Below are 23,858 nucleotides of genomic sequence, written 5' to 3' on the forward strand. Positions count from 1 at the left end.
TTTATTAATATTAGAGAAATTTGTATGCGAGAAAAGTGTGTAATAATGAAAATTATACGATTTTTATTTAATTTCCGGGAATTTTTAATATTTGTTATTTTTTTCAAAATTTAATATGACAGAAAATTAAGTTATCGAAGTTACGGTTTGAAATCTGCATCACTCCTGTCTAATTAGGAGTATTCTCAAAGTGAACTTCCTTAACAGGGTGAAAAATACTTAGTTCTCAAGAAGAAATATCGGCAACCCTTTTTGGACCTTTCACCCCCTAAGCAAGCGGGATCTCCCCTCGCCACCTCCAATTTAACCACTCCGGTTTCTCCTCTACGCGAGCCTCCACCTTACCGGCCTCCACCCCCGGCACCTCTCAGTCCATCCTCAAGTAATTCTCACGTGAGCCTCGAAGAAAGCGCGACGCCGATATCCACGCGTGAAAAAAATGACGAATCGGAGCCTAGTTCGTCAATGTCGTCACCACCTGTTCCACCGCGTCGCAAAAGTCAAGACAAACTCAAGGTGGAAAACAAGGAAAACGTTGATAGAAACCGGAACAGCTCCTTGGAAGCCGTCATAAAGGTAGATTCTTCATTGATTATCTTATCTATATATATATATCTTGTTTGTGTTTCCTTGAAAACGTACTCGCCATTATCGATATCATCATATTCATACGATATATCGCGCAATGTGAAAGGAATGTATATCATGCTGGCGTGATAAACGATTATTTTTTTCTATTAATTTATAATTAGAACAATAATCTCTGCTGGCCAGTTTATTATTGAAAGACAGTAATTAATTATTTATTTGAATATTAAAAGCACTGGACTACACAGTGCTTTCAATACTTAAAATAAGTAATTACTATCTCTCAATATTGAATTGTATTAAATTTCTGTAAAGCTAACCATGATTTTTATACAATAATTATTTATTTGGTAAACTATTAGAAATTTTAAATAAATAAATTTATTTTGTAATTATATATTATTATTACATTTTTCCAAGTTATATAAATAGTTTCTGATATTTTACTAATAGTATATTTACTGTTATCAAGATTATCTGTTTAATGTTTTTTATATCTTCTAAGCCAGTATACATATAGTCAAGTTTTTATTTTAGGACTGTCTTAAGTAATGTCTTGGGATGCCAATACTGTGATTGATTTATGACATCTTGAGACTTATGATGGTCTTAAATATAAGAACCGACTATGAATATCGGTCTTAAGATAGTCTGCGGCACACGATGCGTATTTTTCTACTGGATTGCTCGCGTTTTGATAAATTACTAGAAACTTCGACGTTCTGTGTGATACAATTCTAGTAATTTATAAAAACGCAAACTGACCTAGATGTTTTGATCTAGATGTTTCCAGAAAAACAAGCATCGTGTACCACAGGCTTTATTTTGTCCTTCAAGATAGATTCATTTATTATTGTTCGCACTTGTAATATGTAAAATCCGAGAATCAAATCTAATAAATTACAGGAAGATGAAGCAATAATTACAACAAATTCCTCCTCGGCTGAGCAACTCAGCGTTCGTGAACGAATGCAACGCTTCAATCGAATGGCCAGTGAGACCGATCTTCATGTCCGGCATAACGATGCGACTATACCTGCTAGAAAACGAACGGATAAAGTGAGTACATCCTTTTTGTTTCACAATTGTATATGTATGTGTATAAAGCACTGCGAATGATAGAATCGCGAGAGTAGCAGAGAGAATAAATAATTTTGTAGAAAAGTGAAAGAATGTGTGTGTTTGGAAAGTTTTATTTGTTACAAATGATTCTAATTTATTAATAACAATGTATAATTACGGGAAAGGGCATGCGCGAAAATTGTTCACGTGGAAAAAAAATCGAAATCTATCTAAGTCAGTGTGTGTTTTTGGGTCGTCTCTTGGGAAGGCGTTTGTTACACCTCGATTTCTTGGCGAGAAATCATGCGCTTGAATCATGACGCTCATCATGTTGTAACATCGCTAGGCAGCTTATGTTTTCCAAACACATGCAGGGACACAAAGGGTTCGGGGTCCCGTATTGAATTATCCCGTCTCGGGCTTTAAATACTACGGACGAACGATTCGGCACGAAACGATCCACGCGCGCGGATGCCTATACATCCTTCGAAGGGTGGGAGGAAGGATGCGGTATGTACAAGGCTGCCCATCTTGCATACCGAGTAGGCTACTAGGAATCCTTTCTCCATATCCTTTATACGCGCTCTCGCGACGATTCTTCCTTTCTCGCGTTCTCTTTCTCTCCTTCGTTTATCTTGTCGTTCGTGTGCCGTTTATCGCGGCGAGCAATATTCATCGCATTTGAATATCCTGCGGGCGGTATCTCGCGTAGCGATCAGGATGTTGCGCCGATGTTGCCGTAAATCATAATTAGCCGCGCCTGAAAATTAAAAGTGGAGGAGGAGAGATCTCTCGAGATCTCATGAAGAGAGCGGAGAGCAAGCTCCTTTCCGCCGCAACCAACAAAGTTGGATGGAGCATCAGCAGGATGTACTGCTCGTCCTGTACGCGGCCGATCCTCCATCATAATTTTGATATATTTATCGGATCTCACGATTAAAGGTGCCGACCGGTTAAGATGTTCTATAAAAGAGGAAAGAAGCGGCTCTTTCACGCTTCCTTTGACCGATTATGACCGGATTGTGCTCTCAGCTCGTCTCTCGCGCGTGGCTGCATCATAATTTGTTCAGTTCTTTTAAAGAAGAATTGAAAATCTCATTCCTTTGATTAAAAAAAAAAATCTTTAAACTAATTAATTATCAATTATTAATCATCATTAATTGTTTAAAGTAATTTAATGTAATCTCACCGTATATTTTTAGATGTCAGATGACATTAATATTTTTTTTCTACTATTATATTAAAAATGAATTGTTATAAGAAGCATATCCTATATAACATATTTATTTTATAAGATTTTGATTTACAACATCGATTTTCTTTTTGCGAATGAAAATTTGGATAAAATGTTAACAGCTTCCGAAAGATTTTGACACGTTCTCTTTATATGACAGTTTCGTTACAAAAGGAATCTGTTTATTGCCACGTGTATACATTGAATGGCCCGTGATAATTATGTATTACTCAGACGCCATAGTTCGGTCCTGGCGGTCCGCCTTTCATATACGATTTGACCGGACCGGTCGTTAATTTTTATTGCTTGTAAGCGCGGAAAGGGTTTTCGGGTCATGCGGGGAGACTCCTGCCTCCGGACATCCTGTAATCTCTCGGGAAGCCAGTGGATAGAGCCTCGTCGGCCTTTCTTTACAGTAATTATCATGCAACGTAGCTGCGCGATTCCGCCCTTTGCATCCCTAATGACCGTTTCGTCTAGCGCGATGTCGCGTGCCGCGCCAGTCCGCCGGTCAATTGCCGCGTCAACACATTCTACGTAGTTTTCCATCATATTTTCTTCTCACGAGTCATTGAACGCGCGACAGGTTCGTCACTATCTCATCCCTATAAAATACATTTTCCTATAGAGGAAAACGGAAGAAATAAAAGAATGCAAAGATGTTCGAAGAAGAAAATTTGAAATAATAACAATTTTTATAATTAGAGTTTTTTAAATTATTTTACAGATATATTTACTTTATTTTAATTTATTTATATGTATTGACATTTTGTATGCTTGATTCTTAGTATTCAATAAAATGTTTCATCATCAAAACTCGATAATGTATTACGCCAATGTAATACTCGACTAATATGATCGTTTGTAAGCATTATGCTTCTTTAACGGTAAAGTTTCTTTTCTATGTAAATACGAACGCGAGATGCTTTATCTGTCATATTTTCCTGTGAGAATTCTTGCCATTGCTTCAGTTAGCGGTTTTTTAAAAAAAAGTATATAAGTTTTTATAACTTCGTCAATCATAACATTGAACGACCTCGCGAATTTTACTGCTTACATCATGCAATTGTCACGAAAATTATGATTTTGATAATATTCATTTAGAAATGTTTGCAAAATTTAAGGGAGAAGAGAGAGAGAATTGTTTTACTTCGAGAGTGCACCTTGCTTGTACGCTCCCGTATATGCGCGCGTGAATGCCGAAGGCGCCTTCGTCGGGACGCCTAACAAGAAGCTCGCTTTTACTTCGGCACCTCGAGGACGCGTTCTAATTAGGATCACGCGTGTTCGCCTCTTATGCGGAGGGCGAGTCTTGTCGAGCGAGCCTCGTCCCTACCCTCGTGAGCGCGGCAAAGAGAGAACGAGAGGGTAGAAACTCATCGTAAAGGCGCCTAACACGGCCATGCCGAACTTGGAATTTCTGCTGTATAGTTCCGCATACATTAGGGACCTTGGGTGAAACTTGGAGGGTAGTTTGCCTCTCGGCAACGAAAGCAGAGGGCTGAAGTGAAGCGCAGCGTGCTGCTGAGGGACAACTGAGGGGATAAGGAAGGGGAGAGGTTGGGTGTAAACCGCACAAAGTAATCTTACAGAATGTATATGCAAAGAGGTTCAATGGCGTGGCGAGGCAAGGTGAGGAAGCGAGGGCACAGCTTGCACATGATTCTATTTGCGACAATCTCGACAAGACACCTCCGCAGGCAAACTTACTTCGTGCAGCTTACTTCCGAAGCCTCGTCGACTCTTCGTCTGATCGAGGTTGATTATTCTCTCTAATTAGCTTCTGTTTAATATTTCTGATTCTTGTTTTTGAAGTAAAATATTTGAAAATAAAAATAAATGAAAGATTAATAATAGTAAATGAAAATCGACCGAGAAAAGTTTAATACAAATAAACGAAGAAGGGTATATTAGATCAAAGTGAATCTTGGATAATATCCTAATAATATTTTGTATTAATTTTGCAATTTCTAGTTTAAACAAACAACGCACTGATTATTTATTTATTTTGAAATGTCCTAAACTGAAACTGCAATATCTACGTAATATTAAATTAATTGACGAAACTGAAAATTTACACGAAATATTATTAGGCACTAAGAATATGCCTTTTTTATTTATTTATGTTAAATAGGAGATCTTATAATTCATAGATCTTGTAGTTTACATTAATAATATTTAAAAAACTTAGATAAAAAGAAAATCGCTTCTATATATTCATTAGTAAATACGTCAGCGAAGATTTTTCTTCGCAGTGATTTAGATTTGTAATATTAACATAAGATCAACGAAGGTTAATTTTGAACCATCTTTTTACCGTGCAATTGCATAGTTATCTTTTAAATCTAAATTGTTGTTGCTTTTAAGTATATATATATCTAAATGTCAATCTGTTCATCGAGCTTAAGCGCGCCCCGTTGTTTATTCAAGAAATATTTCTGTCATTAATCAAACTAACTGCATAGAGCACTTGACAGGTGCACCTGGCTGTAGTGGTTTAAATGCGTTGCTCGATTTCTGAAAGAAGAGAAAGAGAGAGAAAGAATGGAAGATACGAAGGAAACCATTTATTCATTCCAAGTGGTCGGCAGATACGCAGATAGCACGAACAGTGATGGAAATAAAATCGTTTACATCTTGTTCCTTTAATTAGGCAAATTTACTTGGGCAGGAGTGCCGGTTGATAAGTGTCTTTGAGATAAGCCTACTCATTACCATCGGGATTTATCGATATAGTCGATGAACTCGCATGGTATCGTTCTCCCCCGCATTAATTCTTTTTTTCTCCATCACGCTATCGCGTATGTATAACATGGGAAAATTGCGTAACTGTCATGGTTGTTTATGAGAAGATACATTCGGGTAGCGCGTATCTCTTGCAATGTCGAATGTGATTATCGGTTATCGAACGTTCTATAATCAAGTAAATTATGGCATAGCGCTTAATGCGCACGGCAACACCTCGTCGAAGGATAATTAAATATCGCTGGTAAAATTTAATAACTGACCAGATAATTGTAGGTTGCAAATGCTAGCGCGATGCGATGCTGCCCGATGATAACTCACCGCGGTCTCGTTAATAACGACGTTGAGAGATCTAGCAGACATGATTCGTGGCGACCCAATTTTCTTGGCACTGCCGCCAGATGCGTGCGTGTGGATTTACAGTTTTCGTGCTGCACAACACGCACCAATATAAACAAGCTTGTCTACAGGAGTAGTTAGCACTCACTGTTTCCGTGTAACGGGCGACTAGATACACTTCTAACAGGTCCGTCGACATTTATTCCGGCCTATTACGAGTTAATCTTGAAGGCACACACACCGCGCATTATCATTTAAATTGGTGTCGTTATGCACGCGCATTAAATTTATTTGTTCAGCGGCGGCGACGCCTCGCATTGCCTCGCCTTCACTTCCGCGAGAGAATTCTTTGGGCCTTTATGTGGTAATACATGTGGTAGGTAGGACAGATGCCTACTCAAGGGGTGTAAAGGGAAATGGTTTACAATGGGTCGCTTGTTGTCTTCTCATAATTCCTATCGTCTATCACGTTTCCATACCAACTTAGGCTTCTGGTCTTACACTAATCTATCAACCGCCACATCTCTTGGAAAAAAGATCACGAGGCGGATAACAAGATTTCTTTTTCCTTCTCGAGATGCACGCGTATATTAAATCAGTCTCGTTGATTACCTTCTCCGTTCTCCAACATTCCCAGTGAATGGCAGACTCCGGTATTCATCCACGGGAGTCTCGTCTCCCGTAGTGTCAGTCCGGAGACTAAACCGAAAAACTGACTGATTGTGACTGTCATGACAGCGGCGAACGGGACGCCGCCCTTCCGGGTTGTGAGGCCCTTCTTGGTGGTCTGATGGTGGGATTGAAATTTTTGTATTATTATCTAGTTGTTTTTCCTTATAATAATTTTTCGTCACAGAATCGCAAAAAATGAATAACTCGAACAATAAGCCCGTCGATTTTCTTCGGAAGATTGATTTATATTTAGTCGTTTACATTACATCGCGTAGATTTTGTAAAGGGTCATTGGTTTCACATTTAATATTGTTTTTGTGCGTTCTACTTAATTAAATTCTGTAAATCATCTTGTTTTTCAATTTATCCGCATGTAACTTGCGAAATCTTTTTGGTTGATCTGAATCTTTCTCCGTCATGAGGATAATCTGCCATTAAATGGTTCTATACATCGGATAGGCCCTGCAAGGCCCTAAGTCTGTACTTTATGCGATGGTACGGTAAGTCAGGACCGTACCTTATCAGGGATCTGAGTCGCGCAGTGAGCGGCTATTTGTATTCATAAGTCTGCGGGAGGCCGGCGCTCGCTCCCTGGGCACAGTCCTGGGATGGTCCTAGGCTCACAAGGCCCACAGTATTCCCCCGGGACACTCGACCGAAGGCACCGTTTGCGACGCGGGAAGGTAGGAAGAGGGAGAGAGAAAAGAGGGACAATAGAGGGCCACGTCATTCAGCCGAGAGGCGCCCTTCTTCGCGGACATCTCGGGACCGTCGACGTACATATGTATGTATGCACGTTCATTCGATCCCGAGAGCTATATGTGCCGCGCACGTTCGAGAATGTGACCAGTCATCGAGTTATTTAATTTTTCGAGGCACCCCCGCCGCGCGTGTTTGCTCAGCCCCGCTGTGAGCACAAATTACCTCGCGACCGAATCACCTCAGGCGAAATGCCCCAAGTCCGCGGCCCGTCCGCCCCCTCTCGTAACCCATCGTCCGTTGCCATCAGCGTCGATGACGCCTCTTATCCTCCAATGATCTCCGGGACGGAAGTCCTCACAGAAAAAGATGGCATGTCTTTCTATAGCCATGTCGATGTGGCAGATGGGATTGAATTGCACGAATAAGAACCTTGATAGTAATCTGAGAAACTCGATGAATATTTTTAAAATTAATACTTGATAGTTTACATATTCTATAAACTACATTGTTACATTTGTCAGTTTGCTTTTATCGATGACTTTTAAAAGAAAAAGAAATATCTCTTGGCAGCGAGAAATCTTTCGTGCTACCCATTGATTGTACAAGTCTTAATTGGCTTCGTTAATGCGAACACACAATATGTCCAGAGTTTATTTCTAGCAATTGCTTGAGAACGTCGCTGCAACATCATTTGACCCCCTTACGTGCGTAGGACACGGGACCAAAACGGACATGCCCGCGTCCTCCCTCCGTAGCGTGGTCTAGGTGTGCATATATGCGGTCAGTCTACCTCGCTATCTATATGCTAATCCATTGAGATGGTACCCGTAGATTACACCTCGGAATTAGCCCAGAGAACCGGGTATCAGGGCCGCACAGACAGGCCAGGCTGTGTATCTATACGTACCTTTATCCCACCTTATACACGTAACTCGCACTGTCGAACGTCCACCTCTCGCCCTGTACTTACAAGCCCGCGTACACACATGCACGCGCATACACATTCACGCACACGCTCACACCCGCGTAAAGATCAGACACGCATGTACAGGTGTGTATACCTGGCGGAACCACCGTGGCTCCAATGTGGTTCGGTATAGGACCTGGGTGACTCGGCACTTCCAGTTCGTTAGCCCGTGTTAATAACGTTAAAGAGGATGCGATAAACTCGTTAGAAGACGAAATCGCGCGGGCGGCTAAGCTCGACCTTCATCGCAGTACATCATGGACTATACAACAGGCTACGTCAACCATTTCTTCCTCGCTTCACTGAATCGAATGTCGCGAAGTTTCGGTTCTCGATGAATAAGCATAGTTCAGGACAGGTATTCCTTCACATTTTTGTTTTTGCTGATGTCTACGATTCCTAAAATTGTTATCTGCAATATCCATAAAAGAATAAGTACGCGTTTCGTCTTGTTGAACGTAATATTTATAAATAGTTACATATTCCAATCTGAATTGGAACATATTGTAATTTAAATATATGTATGTTTTAATTTTCTTATTGGTCGTACGATATCGAATGTATGTATATATCTGCGATATAATCGCGTTCGGCACTATTGCACAACACCGGTGTAGATTAACACGCGTTCGTCACGCCCAGTCATTTCGTGAAACGGTACTCTTTTCGAGAAGTTAATTTCACAACGACTCTATCGCTCCGACGCATCGGCTATTAAGATTTCTTCCGTCCGACAGTTTCCTAGCGTACTTTACGTCAGCACTATCGATCTAACACACTTTTCACAGATATTTATCAGCGGACTCATCTAACTTGTTCACGATATTACACTTTATTACAATTCTACGCGATTTATCGCAAGATTATTAAATAATTTGTAGCAGGGTATCAATTTATATTATGGAAATGTTCAAAATGGATCGGAATTGTTCAATTAAACCCTTTCTCTTATGTTTTTTTTTTATGGAAAACTGAATAATTCCAATTGGAAATCATTTCGAACAATGTTATAATAACTTTTTTTCTAAGGTTTTTTTTATATAGGTCCGCTTTTTCTGCACTAAACTTTCTTTCTCGCTTTCGCCAAATATCTATTTCACTTTGGCTTCAAAAGTCTGTACTAGTTTAGCTACAGAAAACAGACCTTATGTCTTTAAAGTATGTGATCAGACTTAATCGCGGTAGTTTAGAAAAGAACCGCTTTGAAATTGAAACCATTGAAACCTCTCGAAACTGTGGCATTACCAGTGGAATAATCGCGCGACGATAATCGCACGGCGACGGTCGTGCGCTCGAGCACCGCGCTAAATTTATTAGCTGACGGGAATATGATCGCGCGACGCGTATTGCGGGACCGAGGTACACCGAGGAACACGGTGGGTACGTACGAATATAATCCTGTCAACGAAGGGGTAAAGGGGTGGCGGAGAAGAGGGCCGGTTGAGCGAGCGTGCGGTGTCGATGCCGTCCGTGTTTCCCATCCGGACCAAATTCGACGTGTGCCGTCCGCGAAAATACGAGGCGCAGGTTATGAATCACCCTCTATGCCACCGCGCGAGATAATAATCGTCCGCGATCGCTAATTTCCCCGCCATCGTGTAATTGTTCCGCACCGACTTGTCGAATTTCGCTTGTATATATGCGACGCTTGTATTCCGCCGTCGCAAAATTAATTCCGCCCAACCGATTTCAAGCTGGAATCTATATATCATAAATCTAATTTTAGAAATACTTTATTGTATTATCATTTACTTTATTACGGATATCGAATCCATAGATCCCGCATTAGTTGTTGTATTGTGCTTCCATGTGAACATTATTAAAATAAAGTATTCTATGTATTTCATAAATTGCAAGATCATTGCTCGTTATTTTCTTTCTTTTTTTTTTTTATTAAATCCATTTATTTGATTGAGACCAATTGATTCCTCATTGGTAAACTGAACAAACGAGAGGAATGGCAATTTGATTAGAAGGCAGCACTTGAGTCGTCGTCGACCATTTAGCCTTAGCATCTCGTCGTCATATTTCGACGCGATTTCATTTGGCTCGCGATTGAACCTTGGATTATGATCCCTGACGATGGAAATGGCGTTAGGTAGGTGGGTACCCGAGGTAGGCATTATGGTGGTCGTTGGGAGGCGTCGCCGAACCGAACGCTGAATCACCCAGCGAGAGTTTTCCTGTCAGCGGCAGGACGGGCACCGCCATCCGACGAAGCCCCGTGGAATTGCCTCGCACGGCCTCGAAATGAATGCGCGAACGCCCATTAGGGGAATAAATCAGGCCAATGTTATCCGCAGGATCGCATAATCGATCTCGCGCGCTCGACTAATCCGGGCCTAATCGTTTCACGGCGCTGCCGCGGCCAGAAAAGTTCCCTCCTAAGAGAGGGAGAGTCGTTAGAAGATAGCAGGACTTCCCTGCAGCCGCAGTGAAGATGCGCTTAATTCTTCGATGCATCTTGTATTAGTCTTGGTGACTTAAGTAGAATCACAATAAATCGTGTCTTTAATTTTCTGTAAACTTTATACAATTGAAATAGAAAAATAGAATTCTCTTTTGTATACAGAGTGTCCCATAACTGACAATAGATGTTTCGAAGACAGTTTCTTTGTAACATTACAAAATGAAAAGTCTAATACGAAATTGTCGAAACTTAATAGTTTTCACAATTAAAAAGAGAATTTAAAAATTACGAATGACGGAGCTAGAATTTCATGCACTTAGAAATGGTAAGATGATCAAGTGTGAAGGTATTTTGAAGTTTGTTATTGTCAAAAACATCAAGTTTGAGAAAACATCTTCACATTGACCATCTCTGAATACATGAAATTCTAGACTCGATAGTTGTAATTTTTTAATTTTTCCTATTTGAAAACTATCACAGCCTTCACATTTTCATACTAGACTTTTTATCTTAAAATGTTTTGTCAAAAAATGTGTTTTAAAATATTTATCATCAATTTTGGGACATTCTGTATATATTAAAAATATGCCTCGTTTGTCCAAAGCGAAATCATAAAACATTAAATGTGGCAAATGATCGTCATCAATTTGAGTCATCAGTTGATAGTTACGTTAAATACACATCTCGCTTTAATCAGGATCGATCCTCCTTGCTGAACCTCTCGGCGGTACAGAGGGACGCGAGGAAGGGATGAATTGTAGGGTGTGCCGAGTCGCGAAAATGTTTGGTTAGCATTTGGCTTATTGGCCGGCGAATGTTCGTGCGCTGTTAGGCATGTATGGATGGCCCCCAGGTTATAATAAAGCTAATTCCGCGGAGCTCTCGAGGCAGCTCGTGCCGCAACATGTTTTGCCTCTCGTTCTACCACGCCCGCCGTCCCCCGCCTTACCCCTCGTCATCTCACCGATATATCCGCCCCCGGTACACCACTCCGTCCCTCATAGTCTCTCTGTATCACGTCTCTCACTCTTTCGCAATGCGAAAGTATACTTTCGCTAGAGCAACCGAATATATTTATACGCCCCCTCGGAAAGGCCAACGCACGTCTGCTTATTAAAACGTTTCCACCCTGAAGAGAGCAAGCGCGCGTTTGCTATCTGCTTTACACCATGTATTCCTTTTATTGTTTGAGACGTGGGAGAGACGCGGAGAAGCCGTAAAAGAGAGACAGAGAGAAAGAGACAGGAGGGCACGAGTAAGCACGTGCATGCCTGCTGAGTAGTTGAGTACCTGCCGCTGGCCACATTCGCGGAATTAGACGCGCGAATGTGCACGGCTTAACTGTCGGGAGAGCGTGTTTTTGAGTTGGCGCTGATGCGCCACGAAGAGCGATAACAATGGGGGATACGATGGGATGGGTAGGTCGGCTGGCTCGTTACCGTGGCTGCTGATGGCCCCTTTGTATCCATTTCTATGATACTCGGTTCGCCGCTCGCTCGTGCTAGGATCACATCCTAACTGATTATGCGGCTTGTATGCGTCGCGTCGTTAGCTTTTTATCCGATTACGAATGTGATGTACGAGCATCCATTTGCGTATGTTCGCTATTACGATAAGATATTTAGCTATTCGAACTGTCATTAAACACGTAAAGATAGTTCTGAATATAGATTTGTTATATTCATAACGGATGAATTAATATTTCATTATTCACGTGGGATATGCAAGATACCTCAATCTTATACATTCACTAAATATAAGTGCTATTTATACTGAAACAATAGTTTTGTTAAAGTGTCTCAAAATTTAACTAGTTCCAGATCTGAAAATAATTTAGTTTGGCCCAAAATAATTTTGTAGAACGCTTAAGCGTTGATAGCAACACTGTAAACGTTTTAACATCATAACAATTAGTTTTTCTACATAATTATTTTTATGGTCCAAAATTATTTTCATATCTATATTTAACTAAATTTTTAGATACTTCAGCAAAACTGTTTCCTTCTTGTGTATATATTAGGTGTTGGAATTAATTCGTAGCGTTTTACAAGTGATGGGAAGTACTTTCATTAATGTATTTTTTAATGCTCATGTGAAATAAATAACATTCTTTCATTAAAAAACGCTACGAATTAATTCCAACACCTAATATTATTACATTTAGCGCAAATTGTGTATAGTTAAAAAACTTTTTTGCACTTATCTTTATCTAAAGAATGTATAGAATGTTATCTTTATTTAATTGTAAATCATCAATAAAAATTGAGTTATAATATTGGGGTGTCAGAATTCTACGCGAATAATTACATATAAAAAAACCACTCGTGTAATGTAGAGTTAATGGATCCTTGCTTTCTTCTTGAAATAACATTTGCTGTTGGTAATCAATTTACTCACGATTATTTCCTTTTCATGAATTATACCTTTATCAAGCTTATAACGTCTTGTTCGCCTGATAGAGATATTACGAATAAGAAGAAGAATTAAATCTTGATCCTGACAAGTGCTTCACGATCGCGATTGATCGGTTTAGGCGAACGACCTTAACAGACTGTTGTGTTAATTAATTCCCGCTGATCTCAATTAAAATATTAATTACGACGGAACAATGACTCGCCGATGAGGAACAGAGGGGTGACTCCTCTCTCGTCTTCGTTCATCGTTCATCCGCCGCTTCCCCATCTTTGTTCATCGACCGCGATGGAGCCAGAGAAATCGCCATTGCGATGCTATTACGATTACTCGGGTCTTATAAGCTTATCTGATAACCACGCCGTTATGGCTCATGGAACGTTGTGACTGTACCATCGCTGACTGGTCCGTTTGTCTGATCGTTCCTGGAGATCTCACGCTATGAAGGGATGAGAATATTTACATACTTTCAGGTCTGAGATACGAGAGAACAAGTGTCCCTTGCCTCCAAATCTCACCGAAAATCGGTCGGATCGTATCGCACGATCATTTAAAAATCATTCAGCGATGCACGCGACTTGAACAACAAAATACTATACGTGAGTAGTCTGTGATTCTCAATATCGAGATCAAAATTCTCCCAAATTTTTCTCTTCGAAATCTCTTTGGTTTTTCGATAAAATACCGATGAGTCCTCTTGTTCTTCGCTGCTTGCATAATTTTGCGACAATTTGCATATTAATCTCGTAATGTATGAGGAAGAATTTTTCCCAGAAAATTGAATTATTACGTATTCTTATATACTGCTTTAATAATTGGAGACAGTTAGATTCTCTTTTTTTTTTAAATGTACTTATGTATTTCGCGTAAGAAAAGTAAGAAAGCGTACGTCATTCAGGTGTATAACTGTCTTATTAATAACAATAAGACAGTTGTGTCTTGTAACTGAAAGAATTAAATTAAAAATTAATTCGGTCGCATCCGTTTACCGCCGCCATAATAATGTCTTTTTATCGCAAGTACAATTGTTGCATCGCCGATGAAGCATGGCCTCTGTGATACATGCATATAACAAAGTCCGTCCTATCAGCATGCATCTGTGCATTCGCACGCGTACAAACGTGTTTGCGAGAGCACACGTAGTGCACGAAAGCTGGGAACGCACCTCGATGCACCACCTGACGCGACGGGGGGTCAGTGGTTATCATTCCGAGACTGATTTCTGGACGATGAGCTTTCCAGAAGAGGATTCTCCAAAATCAGAACATTCTCGCGCAACACGAGAGTATTCTTCTTTTTGACAAGAGGAAGAATTGGATTAATGTTGAAACGTTAGATATATTCGTCTTGCTTTTATCGACGCGTATCCTTCGAGTCGTGATTTCACTTAAGGACACGCGCGTTGTCGATGGATAAAGATATATCACGATCGGCTAATGATGACTCGGCCAAAGTGCAAACGCGCATCTCCCGCGGTCTGTGGAAGTAATTTATGAAGAGTCACGATTGATTCGGGGTCGAGTGTCGATATGAGCACCTCGAACAACCGACGTGGCCGTGACGAGTGAAAATACAAACAGTTTAACAGGGATGAGTAGTCGTTTAGCGTTCCTGAGATCAGGAGAGAACCCTCACCTCCTCCCTCCTTCACCGCCACCACCTTCGTCGCGTCATCCTACCGTACCACGTGCATATACCATCGTAAGTATAACGTGGAACACTACACGGCGATCGGCGCTGTATACGAGCGCGATTAAACGACAAGTTTCTCGTTAAAAAGTTTATTCACGTATTTGTATGTGTGATTTAAGGATGTTATCAAGATCTATTAAGGATATTATTAAGATTAAGATTTATCGCGGCGGTAGAGTATGAATATGAAAGCACAAATAAAATTATAATCATATAGTACAGTACGTGGATTCTCTGTTAAAAGCAGAATTTTGTAAGCGATACGAGGCACCGTGCGCGACAGGAATTTTATCGAAAATATATCTTAAGTGCTTTTATGCCCTATCGATAATCGCGATCATGAATCGTTCGTGCGTTTGCCAAGCCGTCCGTCCGGCGAACGGCAGTTTCCGAAATGGGACGTCTGTTCTTGGACGGGCGACGGTCGGGGGTTGCGTAAGTGCGTGCGGCCCAGCCAGCCTCCCAAGGCCTTGCGCCGGAGAATCAATTATTGGATCCGTATATCAATCTGATGGCCGAAGCGCGCGTCCCGTGCTCGGTGGCCTCCCGCTGCGCTCACGCATTTTCTTCCCCTTGTCGTCTCCATGCCACTTCGTGTGTTCGCCATCGTGGCACGCACGCGGTATAGCGAGAGTGTACTTTCTCTCTCTCTCTCTCTCTCTCTCTCTCTCTCTCTCTCTCTCTCTCTCTCTCTCTCTCTCTCTCTCTCTCTCTCTCTCTCTTTCTCTATTTCTCTCTCTCTCTCTCTCTCTTTTTCTCTTTGCACCAACGCCAACACCATACAGCGGACCGGTTTTCGCCGCGACTTGCCGCTGCTTGTTCCGTGAGCGTCCGCGTGACGTAGCGCGTAATGTTGATTTTTCAAGGGATCAACTCTAATCCCCTCTTTCCTCTCTTCTTTTCTCCGCAGGGCGCCGACGAGGATGACAGCGCTTCCGTTGCCTCGGTAAGTTCATCACCCACCGCAGATCGCGATTATTGCGCGCGCCAATCCGACGAGAGCGACGCAGCACGGGCCATAATTCTCTTCCCTGGTCGGACGTGCATCGTCGGTCCCTGATAAATGCACGCCAGATCGTGGCCGGGGATCTTAATTAAAATTCGCCCGCTCTCGATCGAACGGCCCGCTCGATCTTCCGCGTGCTGCTGATCGATCCCGGCGATCCTTCGCACCCATTAATCGCTAATAATCACCACGATCGATGCTTTCCCAAAGCAACTGGATGGAAAATCGCGAGAGTGGCTGGTCAGAGCATCGCAGGGGGACTATCAAGCACTGGCGAAGCTTGCAGCCGAGGAACCTCGTCTCACCAGGCTCAAGGTAGGATAAATTACATGTATCATTTTATTCTGCCACGCGCGAGATTTATAAGTTATAAATCATATCGTTAGCATTCTACGCAACTCACACTCACTCAAAAAAGTGATCTTGCAATTATAGCGAAAATTATCTAAGTACGTAAAATAGCTAAAATAGATAAATTTCTAGCAACTACTGCAATATTGGATATCTATTGCATCTAATCATATAGATATCAGAGATAGAATTTAGATTTGTGCTATAAATTCTATGCATAAGATACATAATTTTCTGTCAGATACAAAAAAAAATAGTTATAATTCTAGTTAAAGCAGCAAAATATTTTTTTGCGTGCTGTTTTTGCGTTTTACGCATAAGTATAAGTTTCAGAATTACTGTACTGTCTTCTTCAGAATTTGCGTTAATTTTGCAAGTTTGTTTAGCAACTTTGTAAGTTTGGAACTGTAATATCTTCACTGAGGAAAATGTTGGGTAAAAAATGAATGAAACAAAAAATTCAGAGTCAGTTCTGGTTATTTCAATTAAAATTTTAGTAGATTCAACTAAAAAATTCTAATTTACCCATTTTCAATCAATGTAAGATTCTTTCCAGTGTATACACAGAAAATAAACGTAGCAATGTCGGAACATTGTATATAAAGAATGTAAATAAGACTCGCAGTGCACGTAATAACATACATACATACATACATGCATACCAGGTATGAGTATGTATCAAACGTATTATACATGGTTTCATCATACATGGATGAAACTGTATATAATACATCGTAGGTTTACAATTTAATTTACTTATTTTATTTATATTATTTTTGATACACTTTCAATAAATAATACTTTAGAGTTTGAACGCTTATTATTTTCATGAATTTAAAGCTGCCTGTCGTAGCTATTGCACATGAAATAATGAAATCATGCATGGTATACCATATACCACTATAAAGGCCGCAGCATCTACTAATAAGGTCTATAAATAAAAAAGGCAATTTTTTAAGGTGAATATTAACTGATTTAGCAGTTTAATTATGCAATACTCATGTATTACACTCTGTGTTGTATTTCATTTGAAGTGGGTTTTAGAATTTTATAATACATTTTATACGTAGGAAATGTAAGAAACCTTTCGTATCGCTAAATTTCCCAATCCTGATGCACACACATTGTGGTGGCTGTGTTACATGCTAAAATTTCCTAGATTCGCGCGTTGGACCTTTATCGTTCACGTATACACGTACGATCGTGCGATGGATCTCATTGAATTACGGCTACGCCACTTCGGGTGATAATGACAAAGGTAGCGAGCGGGAGGTTCGGAAATATAATTACGGTGTGGCTTACCGTAGGCCTGGGGATCAGGCCGTTATTACACGCACGGCAGAACTTAACACCTGCGGCGTTGTAAATTCGCCATTTTCGCGCGCCGCCATTGACAGGTCAATAAATCTAAGAACCCCCGTGGCAATCAGGCGGTTGTTGTATACCATGCTAGCGATATGTGGAGCGGATCAGGAGTGGCGGATGGTAGCAGGTTAAGGGCTATTCACACCACTTGTATCGATTATAAATCGTCGCCTGTCAAGTGGTTTGACCGCCACGGATGTAACATAGAGTTGCTTCTTCAGTGGAGTTACTGCTGACATTAAAATAGTCTAAGGAACATGTAGCTGATAAAATATATTCTACGTTATTGATAATTAACTACGATCTTCTGATATATGATAAAAATTAATAAAACAATATTTTCAAGAATTAATCGGGAATTAAATTTTAGTGCTTTACAACTTTAATTATTGATTTAATGATTTACTTCAATAATCCTGTATTAAAACTCATAACTATGTTGTTTCCTTTATTACTCGTTTCTATCGGTTCTCTATTTGGACATTCTGAAGCTACCTTAACACGTGCGCGCGCGCGCGCTATCGGATGAACGAAAAAGAGGAAGGGACGGATGAGAGGGTGAAATGGTCGAAAGGTGGGGACGTTGCACGGTGGTTGGAGATGGTTGGCGAAAGGGGTAGAGGTAGCTCGACCGCACAGGGGCTGCGTGCTGAATTCATTCCGCTGGACAAGGTTGCCCCACACCCACCACCGCCGTGCCACGTCTGCCTCATCCCTTGGGATAAATTGGTCGAACCCGCGTGTTTGCGGATAACATCGCCGCGATATACGTTCGCCTATAACCGCTACCGTACGAACCTAACCGTCCGCGGTGCCCTTTTTACGACGTGTCTCGGACTCGCGGAAATTGGCAACGAACTGCTCTGTCGTTGTTTGTTTTTCTGGCTGTTTTTTTTTTCCATTTGCGTATATTCTCCACGAAACACGTACGATAAACCAGGCGAACGAACCAATTTACGATAGTTGAAAAGCGAGAAGCAAAAAAAAAAACAAACTCGAGCATCGGTAATTTTTTTAATTTTGAGAAGACTTATGATCGATTTTGATCAACATAAAGCGAACGTTTGTCAATTATCACGTTGATCACATAAATTTTAATCTAAATATGTTATGTGTATTGAGTGGGTATTGTCCAAGATCAATTGTTTCTGGTTGCGAGTCTTTGACACGTAGACATACAATAATCTATCATCGATGAATATGCAACAGTTTGGGAGAGGGTGTGAGGCGATAGGGTGCTGGAGAGCGAGTGAAGTAAGCGACAGGGAGTGTCTGTGTTGAGAGGGAAAGGGAAGGGGATCGTCAGTAGGCATGCCAATTACTCTCCCGGTAATTAAATCAACAGCGGAGCTAATCAACGTTACCCCCGGCGTATCTCCATCCCCTATGGAGCCTTCGTTAGAATAAATAAATCGGATGATTATTCGATATTCGACTAACGATTTCATCCGCTAGAATTTTGGTGTAATGAACAATTAATAGCGTTTGATAATTGTAATCCCGAAGAGAAATTCCAACTGTAACAATTGATAAGACTTATATTCGCTTCTACCAACGTAGATTGACTTTAATCTCAGTTCAATTTTCTCTTCATCTTTTTTTAATTCTTAGAACTAAAGGGAGAGATAAAGAGTAAGTTGCATTAAAGTTATTAATCATTGGAAATGGACATTAGATATTTACGAATTTTTGTGTTTTGAAATAAAGGAGAACAGAGAGTAAATATTCGTATCTTATATCTTTCATTGTTATCTACGATTTACTATGATAGACACAGCATGTATCTTCTTTTTCTTACACAAAAGCCATTAGAGAGGTCTGTCCATACACACTTACGTGAATCGCGCCCAAACGATGTAGACGGCCATTGTATTCTGTGGATCAGGTGTATATCGTCGTCATCGAGGGAGAGAGGCATTGTGTGCCCATTATATTTTATTAACGGACGCGTCTGGCATCGCGATAGATTCGCCTCTGTGAGTCGCGCAGTGTGTTCCTCGGAAATGCAGGACGGGTATATCGGTCTGACGTGACGCGCGGTTGGTCCCTGTTCGATCAGGAACCTCATTACATTTATTTCCATGAACCCGCTTCTATGCTTCGACAGCTGCAACTATCATCGATAATGTTTGAGATAACTTGTATTTACCTTATCTTGTACTTTTTTTTTTGAAAGATTAATTTTAAATATCTAAAAATAGCAATAAGTTAAATAAAGTTGAAGAAGTATTCCAATTTTATGAAATAGTGTTAGACATTTATAAAACGTAACGAATTATTAATAGCGCGTTTGCGGAGGACATCACTATAATAATTGAGTTCTGCGTCGCTCGCGAATGAAAGCTGTTAGTAAGGATCGCCGGTAACGTTATATAGTGGCCGGTGTTTGGCCTCCGTGTATTTATCTCGTAGTATCTCCCGGTTTAATAACGCCAGGCAATCAGGAGGTATACCTCGTCCGTCCGTTCTGTGCATTCGTACCGGGGCTCTCGATTCTGCTCGCCTCTCTGTGCCGATAAATAATAACCATTTGTATCGGATTCTAATTACTCGCTCTAAGCAAACAAATAAACGGCGGGAGATGAGACGTGCCGTGAGAGAGGAGGTGGGCTTAATGTTATGGTGGCTGCGGGCTGATTTAAGGAGTGTGGGACCGCCCACCTCGAAGATGTATCTTCGTGCCGAGTATCGGTCCACCTGTTATGAGTGTTTCAACGCCACTGTGCACCCTTTCTCCTTTTTTTTCCCCCTGTTTTGTTTTGCTTCGCCACTGTTGTATATCCCTCATCGGTCGAGAAAAATTTCGATACCGCACGAACATGTCGAGAATGTCGAGCGACAAGCGATTATGCACGGGAATCACGACGACAGCTGGAAATAATTCGCGCGTATGGACTACCTGAGCGAATTACCAGCGCGAAGTCCTTCCATTTGCGACCGATAAATTACGAATATCGCCCTGAGGACTGCTCTTTAAGTGGCGCATATCCTTTCGTTGGGGCAGCGCGGCAAACGTGAGAAGGAATTCGCTTTCAGAGGCGACTCCACGGGGCGATCCTTTCTCGCAATGACGGCCATGATCGATAAGAGGCAGCGCGAGAGGAGAGAAACGCGTTTTCGCTTAAAAGGTCCTCAAAAAAGGTCGACGGTAGTTCGTTACCGGTGGGCTATTAGCGGGCGTAACGCACGTCGTAGGAGCGTCGAAGGACTAAGTAAACCCAGGCTAACAAGGAGGCGTATCCAACGGCCACGAATGATCTACCGATCCGAAGTTGGCATTATTCCACTCTTACCCTCTCCGTCTCTCACTGTCTCCTCTCGTCCGACCTCTCTTCCCCCCTTTTTTTTCCTCTCGTATATATCCACGAGTCTTGCCTACCTATAGGCGAATATATCTACCTGCGCCTCCTACCTACGCCCCCGAATATTAACACTCTGATTTATGCGCGTAATTATCTCTAGTTATTTTCTTAGTATGGCCCCAGTACCTCTCTCTCTGTAGCTTGTCTTCGTAGCTGCCGGTGCTGCTGATGCACAACAAATTAACCGTTCCTTCTTCCGCCTCCCTTTGCTCCGCACGTTTCGCACAATCTTTTTTTTTCTTCTTGTTCTGCTCTTTTTCCCGGCGCCATTCTTGCCATTCTCTTGGCGCGTATTTATAGGGTCCTCGTTTAATTTTTTAATGGCATTCTTATTTCGACGTTGTATTTCTGCGTGAACGAACGCTTGGTAAAGTCGCTTCAAGTCTGGCGAGGCAGGAAGATGGGACGATTGCACCTTCATCCGCAACTCGGATTCGACCCGCGGAGATCATTTATTTCTCGCGACGACTCACCAAACGACCTGTCCCGCCTCTCTATGGGTCGTGCGTGCTTTGAAGTGTAGAATGTATTTACCTGAGATATATTCTCGTTCGCTTGTTTAATGGTTACTATTAAATTTATCTCGCATGTGTCAAAGATGGCTTTAGAATGATTAAGGATCATTAGATGATACTGAAACATTACCTCCGGCGAGATCTCCCCTGGTGAATACACTTTGGACTTATCAGATCGTAATATTGAAACGTTCTCTTTGTGAGGTTGTTGCATTAGTGTTACATTTTGATGTGCGATGTATCGATGCGAATTTACGATTTCGATAATTGAATCTCGTTTGTAACAGTCTTGGAATCGCATCGGGAAGTTATCGCGCGCAATGTTACAACTGCAGGAGTCGAATCTTCTCTCGATCCGCACAGGTAAAAAAGTCAAGCGGCAGCCAGTCCGAGATATTTCAGCCGAGAATAGGTTTTATGGGGCGCATTCGAAGGTGTCGGGGATCAGGGCGCCAGGGCGTCGTCATCGCGACATGGGATCGTCTTGCATAGTACCCTTTTTACGAGTCTCTGTTCCTTGCTTGCTCTCCTTTCAGCATACGGGACCTCTTTAGAGTTTTATTCTTCGTCCCATAGTACAGATCGACTGCTCTGTCTACTATTCTCCACCGATTCAATCAGTTTTCGTGGTTGTTTCCGCCATTTGTATCTTTCTTCGAAAAAAAACGAAAATCACAAAATCAGTAAAATACATATTTATAGATTGCTTATATGAAAGTTTTATGATATTTATTGGAAGAAGCGGATATTTATAAAAAACATAAAAATAGATGGGAAAGGAGCAAACTATTTTGTACGCAACACAATCACGAGAAAACAGCAAATAAACATCGAATTATGGCGATGTGAACGAAGCAGGAATATTTTTTATTTGTGCTAAACACAAAATTATGGCTTGTTCCTCTTTTCATGTATTTTTCTACATTCTATCTATAATGCCATAAATATCTATCAATTTCTTCTAACAAATATTACATATTATAAAACTTTTACAGCGACCTATACGGCAAGAACAGTTTTATTGAAACATCTAAATATTTAGATGGATACAGATTTGAAAATAATTTTGTTAGACCATCAAAATAATTATGTGAGACATTCAAACTGCTAGAATATCAAAACTTTTTGTAATATTGCTCATCATGTTTGAAATTTCTACGTAATTAATTATGTTAATCGTCAAAATTATTTTCAAATCTGTGTCTAGCTTTTTAAATACTTCAGCAAAATCGTTCTTTCTAAGTATGTATTTCTTTCTCTTTCTTTCTTTGAAAATTTGTAATGATATCTATTCGGATAAATATATATATATATGTATATATATATATATATATATATATATATCACTATTTTATCTTTTTAATAAAGGAAGATAAAACATTTTATTTGCACCTTTTATATCTACGAGAATAACTCACTGAGGTGTGTCGCTATAATTGTTTTTGGCTGTCACTGATTATAAGACTCACTTCCCATCATCACTGGTCTCTCTGATATCCCGATAAGAAGTGTCGCAAGTACTCGTTCCGGCCGGTGAAGTGAGTGGATTGATGCAACCGATACGCCAATATTAATATCGCTCGTATCGCCGATAAGGATATGATCGCACGATCGCTGGATCCTCCTCGGCGTTCTCTCTAGCAAACGGGAATCAAGACGAGGTATATAAGCCGACACGCGATAAGCGAGTCTAATTTAAATATTTCTCGAATAATCCCGGCGCCTTTCCGTTTCGCCTCGCTCGCGCGCGAATAATGTCTGGTATACATCGTGACAGGAATGTCCCGTACCACGTGATTAATGTCATAGTACAGGTGTACCGATACATTGTAACGCGTATACTCGTGTCGAGACCCCGGCACGCACGGCAGGGCTGTGATCCGCATTCGCGCATAATTTTACTGCGCCTTGAGCGAGGTTCCGAGAAATTATGCGCGTAATAACGAGGAACGACGAAACCGTCGGTCGACGGTATCTATCCGCGAAATCGTTCGTGACGTGCGCTCGTCGATCGTGCCCAGCGCAGCCCGGTGGTGCCCGGCGCGTCCAAAGAGTAAAAGAGGACGAGGTGAGAGGAGAGAAAGACAGCAAGGGCGTTCACCGGGGGGATACCGCGCTTCTTTCGTGTTATATATTCGCACACTCTCTTCTTGGTGCGTCGAGTATCCCGGCTGTCCTGCTTGTTCGCACTGCGCGTCGCTAATTAGCTTCAAGACCGATGGCTATCTGTCCAGCCACATGTCCTTAAAGTGGCGAGCCCAAACATCCGGTACGCCTTTTCCGTTTGGAATTCAAGTTCTTCCACGGATTCGTGACGACGACGACGATGATTTGTCTTCGACGACTGCGCTTCTACCACTCGGTTTATTACGGTCACTTTCATTACTTGAGAATATATAATTTATTTCATGTCATTAACGTTATTTATCTTGGCGA

At 41.2% G+C, this 23,858-nt stretch overlaps 1 protein-coding gene across 6 annotated transcripts in view; it reads left to right on the forward strand.

The window, feature by feature from the left end:
- The window catches only part of LOC105147015 (sosondowah), a 355,053-nt gene that overhangs the window by 276,621 nt on the left and 54,574 nt on the right, over positions 1-23,858 (forward strand). For all 6 annotated transcript variants that reach the window (XM_087413831.1, XM_087413832.1, XM_087413828.1 and 3 more), the window contains 4 exons: positions 208-576; positions 1,495-1,647; positions 15,734-15,769; positions 16,040-16,144. In XM_087413831.1, the coding sequence (XP_087269957.1) occupies positions 208-576; positions 1,495-1,647; positions 15,734-15,769; positions 16,040-16,144 (663 nt within the window). The remainder of the gene's footprint in view (positions 1-207; positions 577-1,494; positions 1,648-15,733; positions 15,770-16,039; positions 16,145-23,858) is intronic.

The sequence above is a fragment of the Acromyrmex echinatior genome, chromosome 15 (assembly GCF_024713525.1).
Source record: "Acromyrmex echinatior isolate Ae372 chromosome 15, ASM2471352v2, whole genome shotgun sequence".
NCBI lineage: Eukaryota > Metazoa > Arthropoda > Insecta > Hymenoptera > Formicidae > Acromyrmex > Acromyrmex echinatior.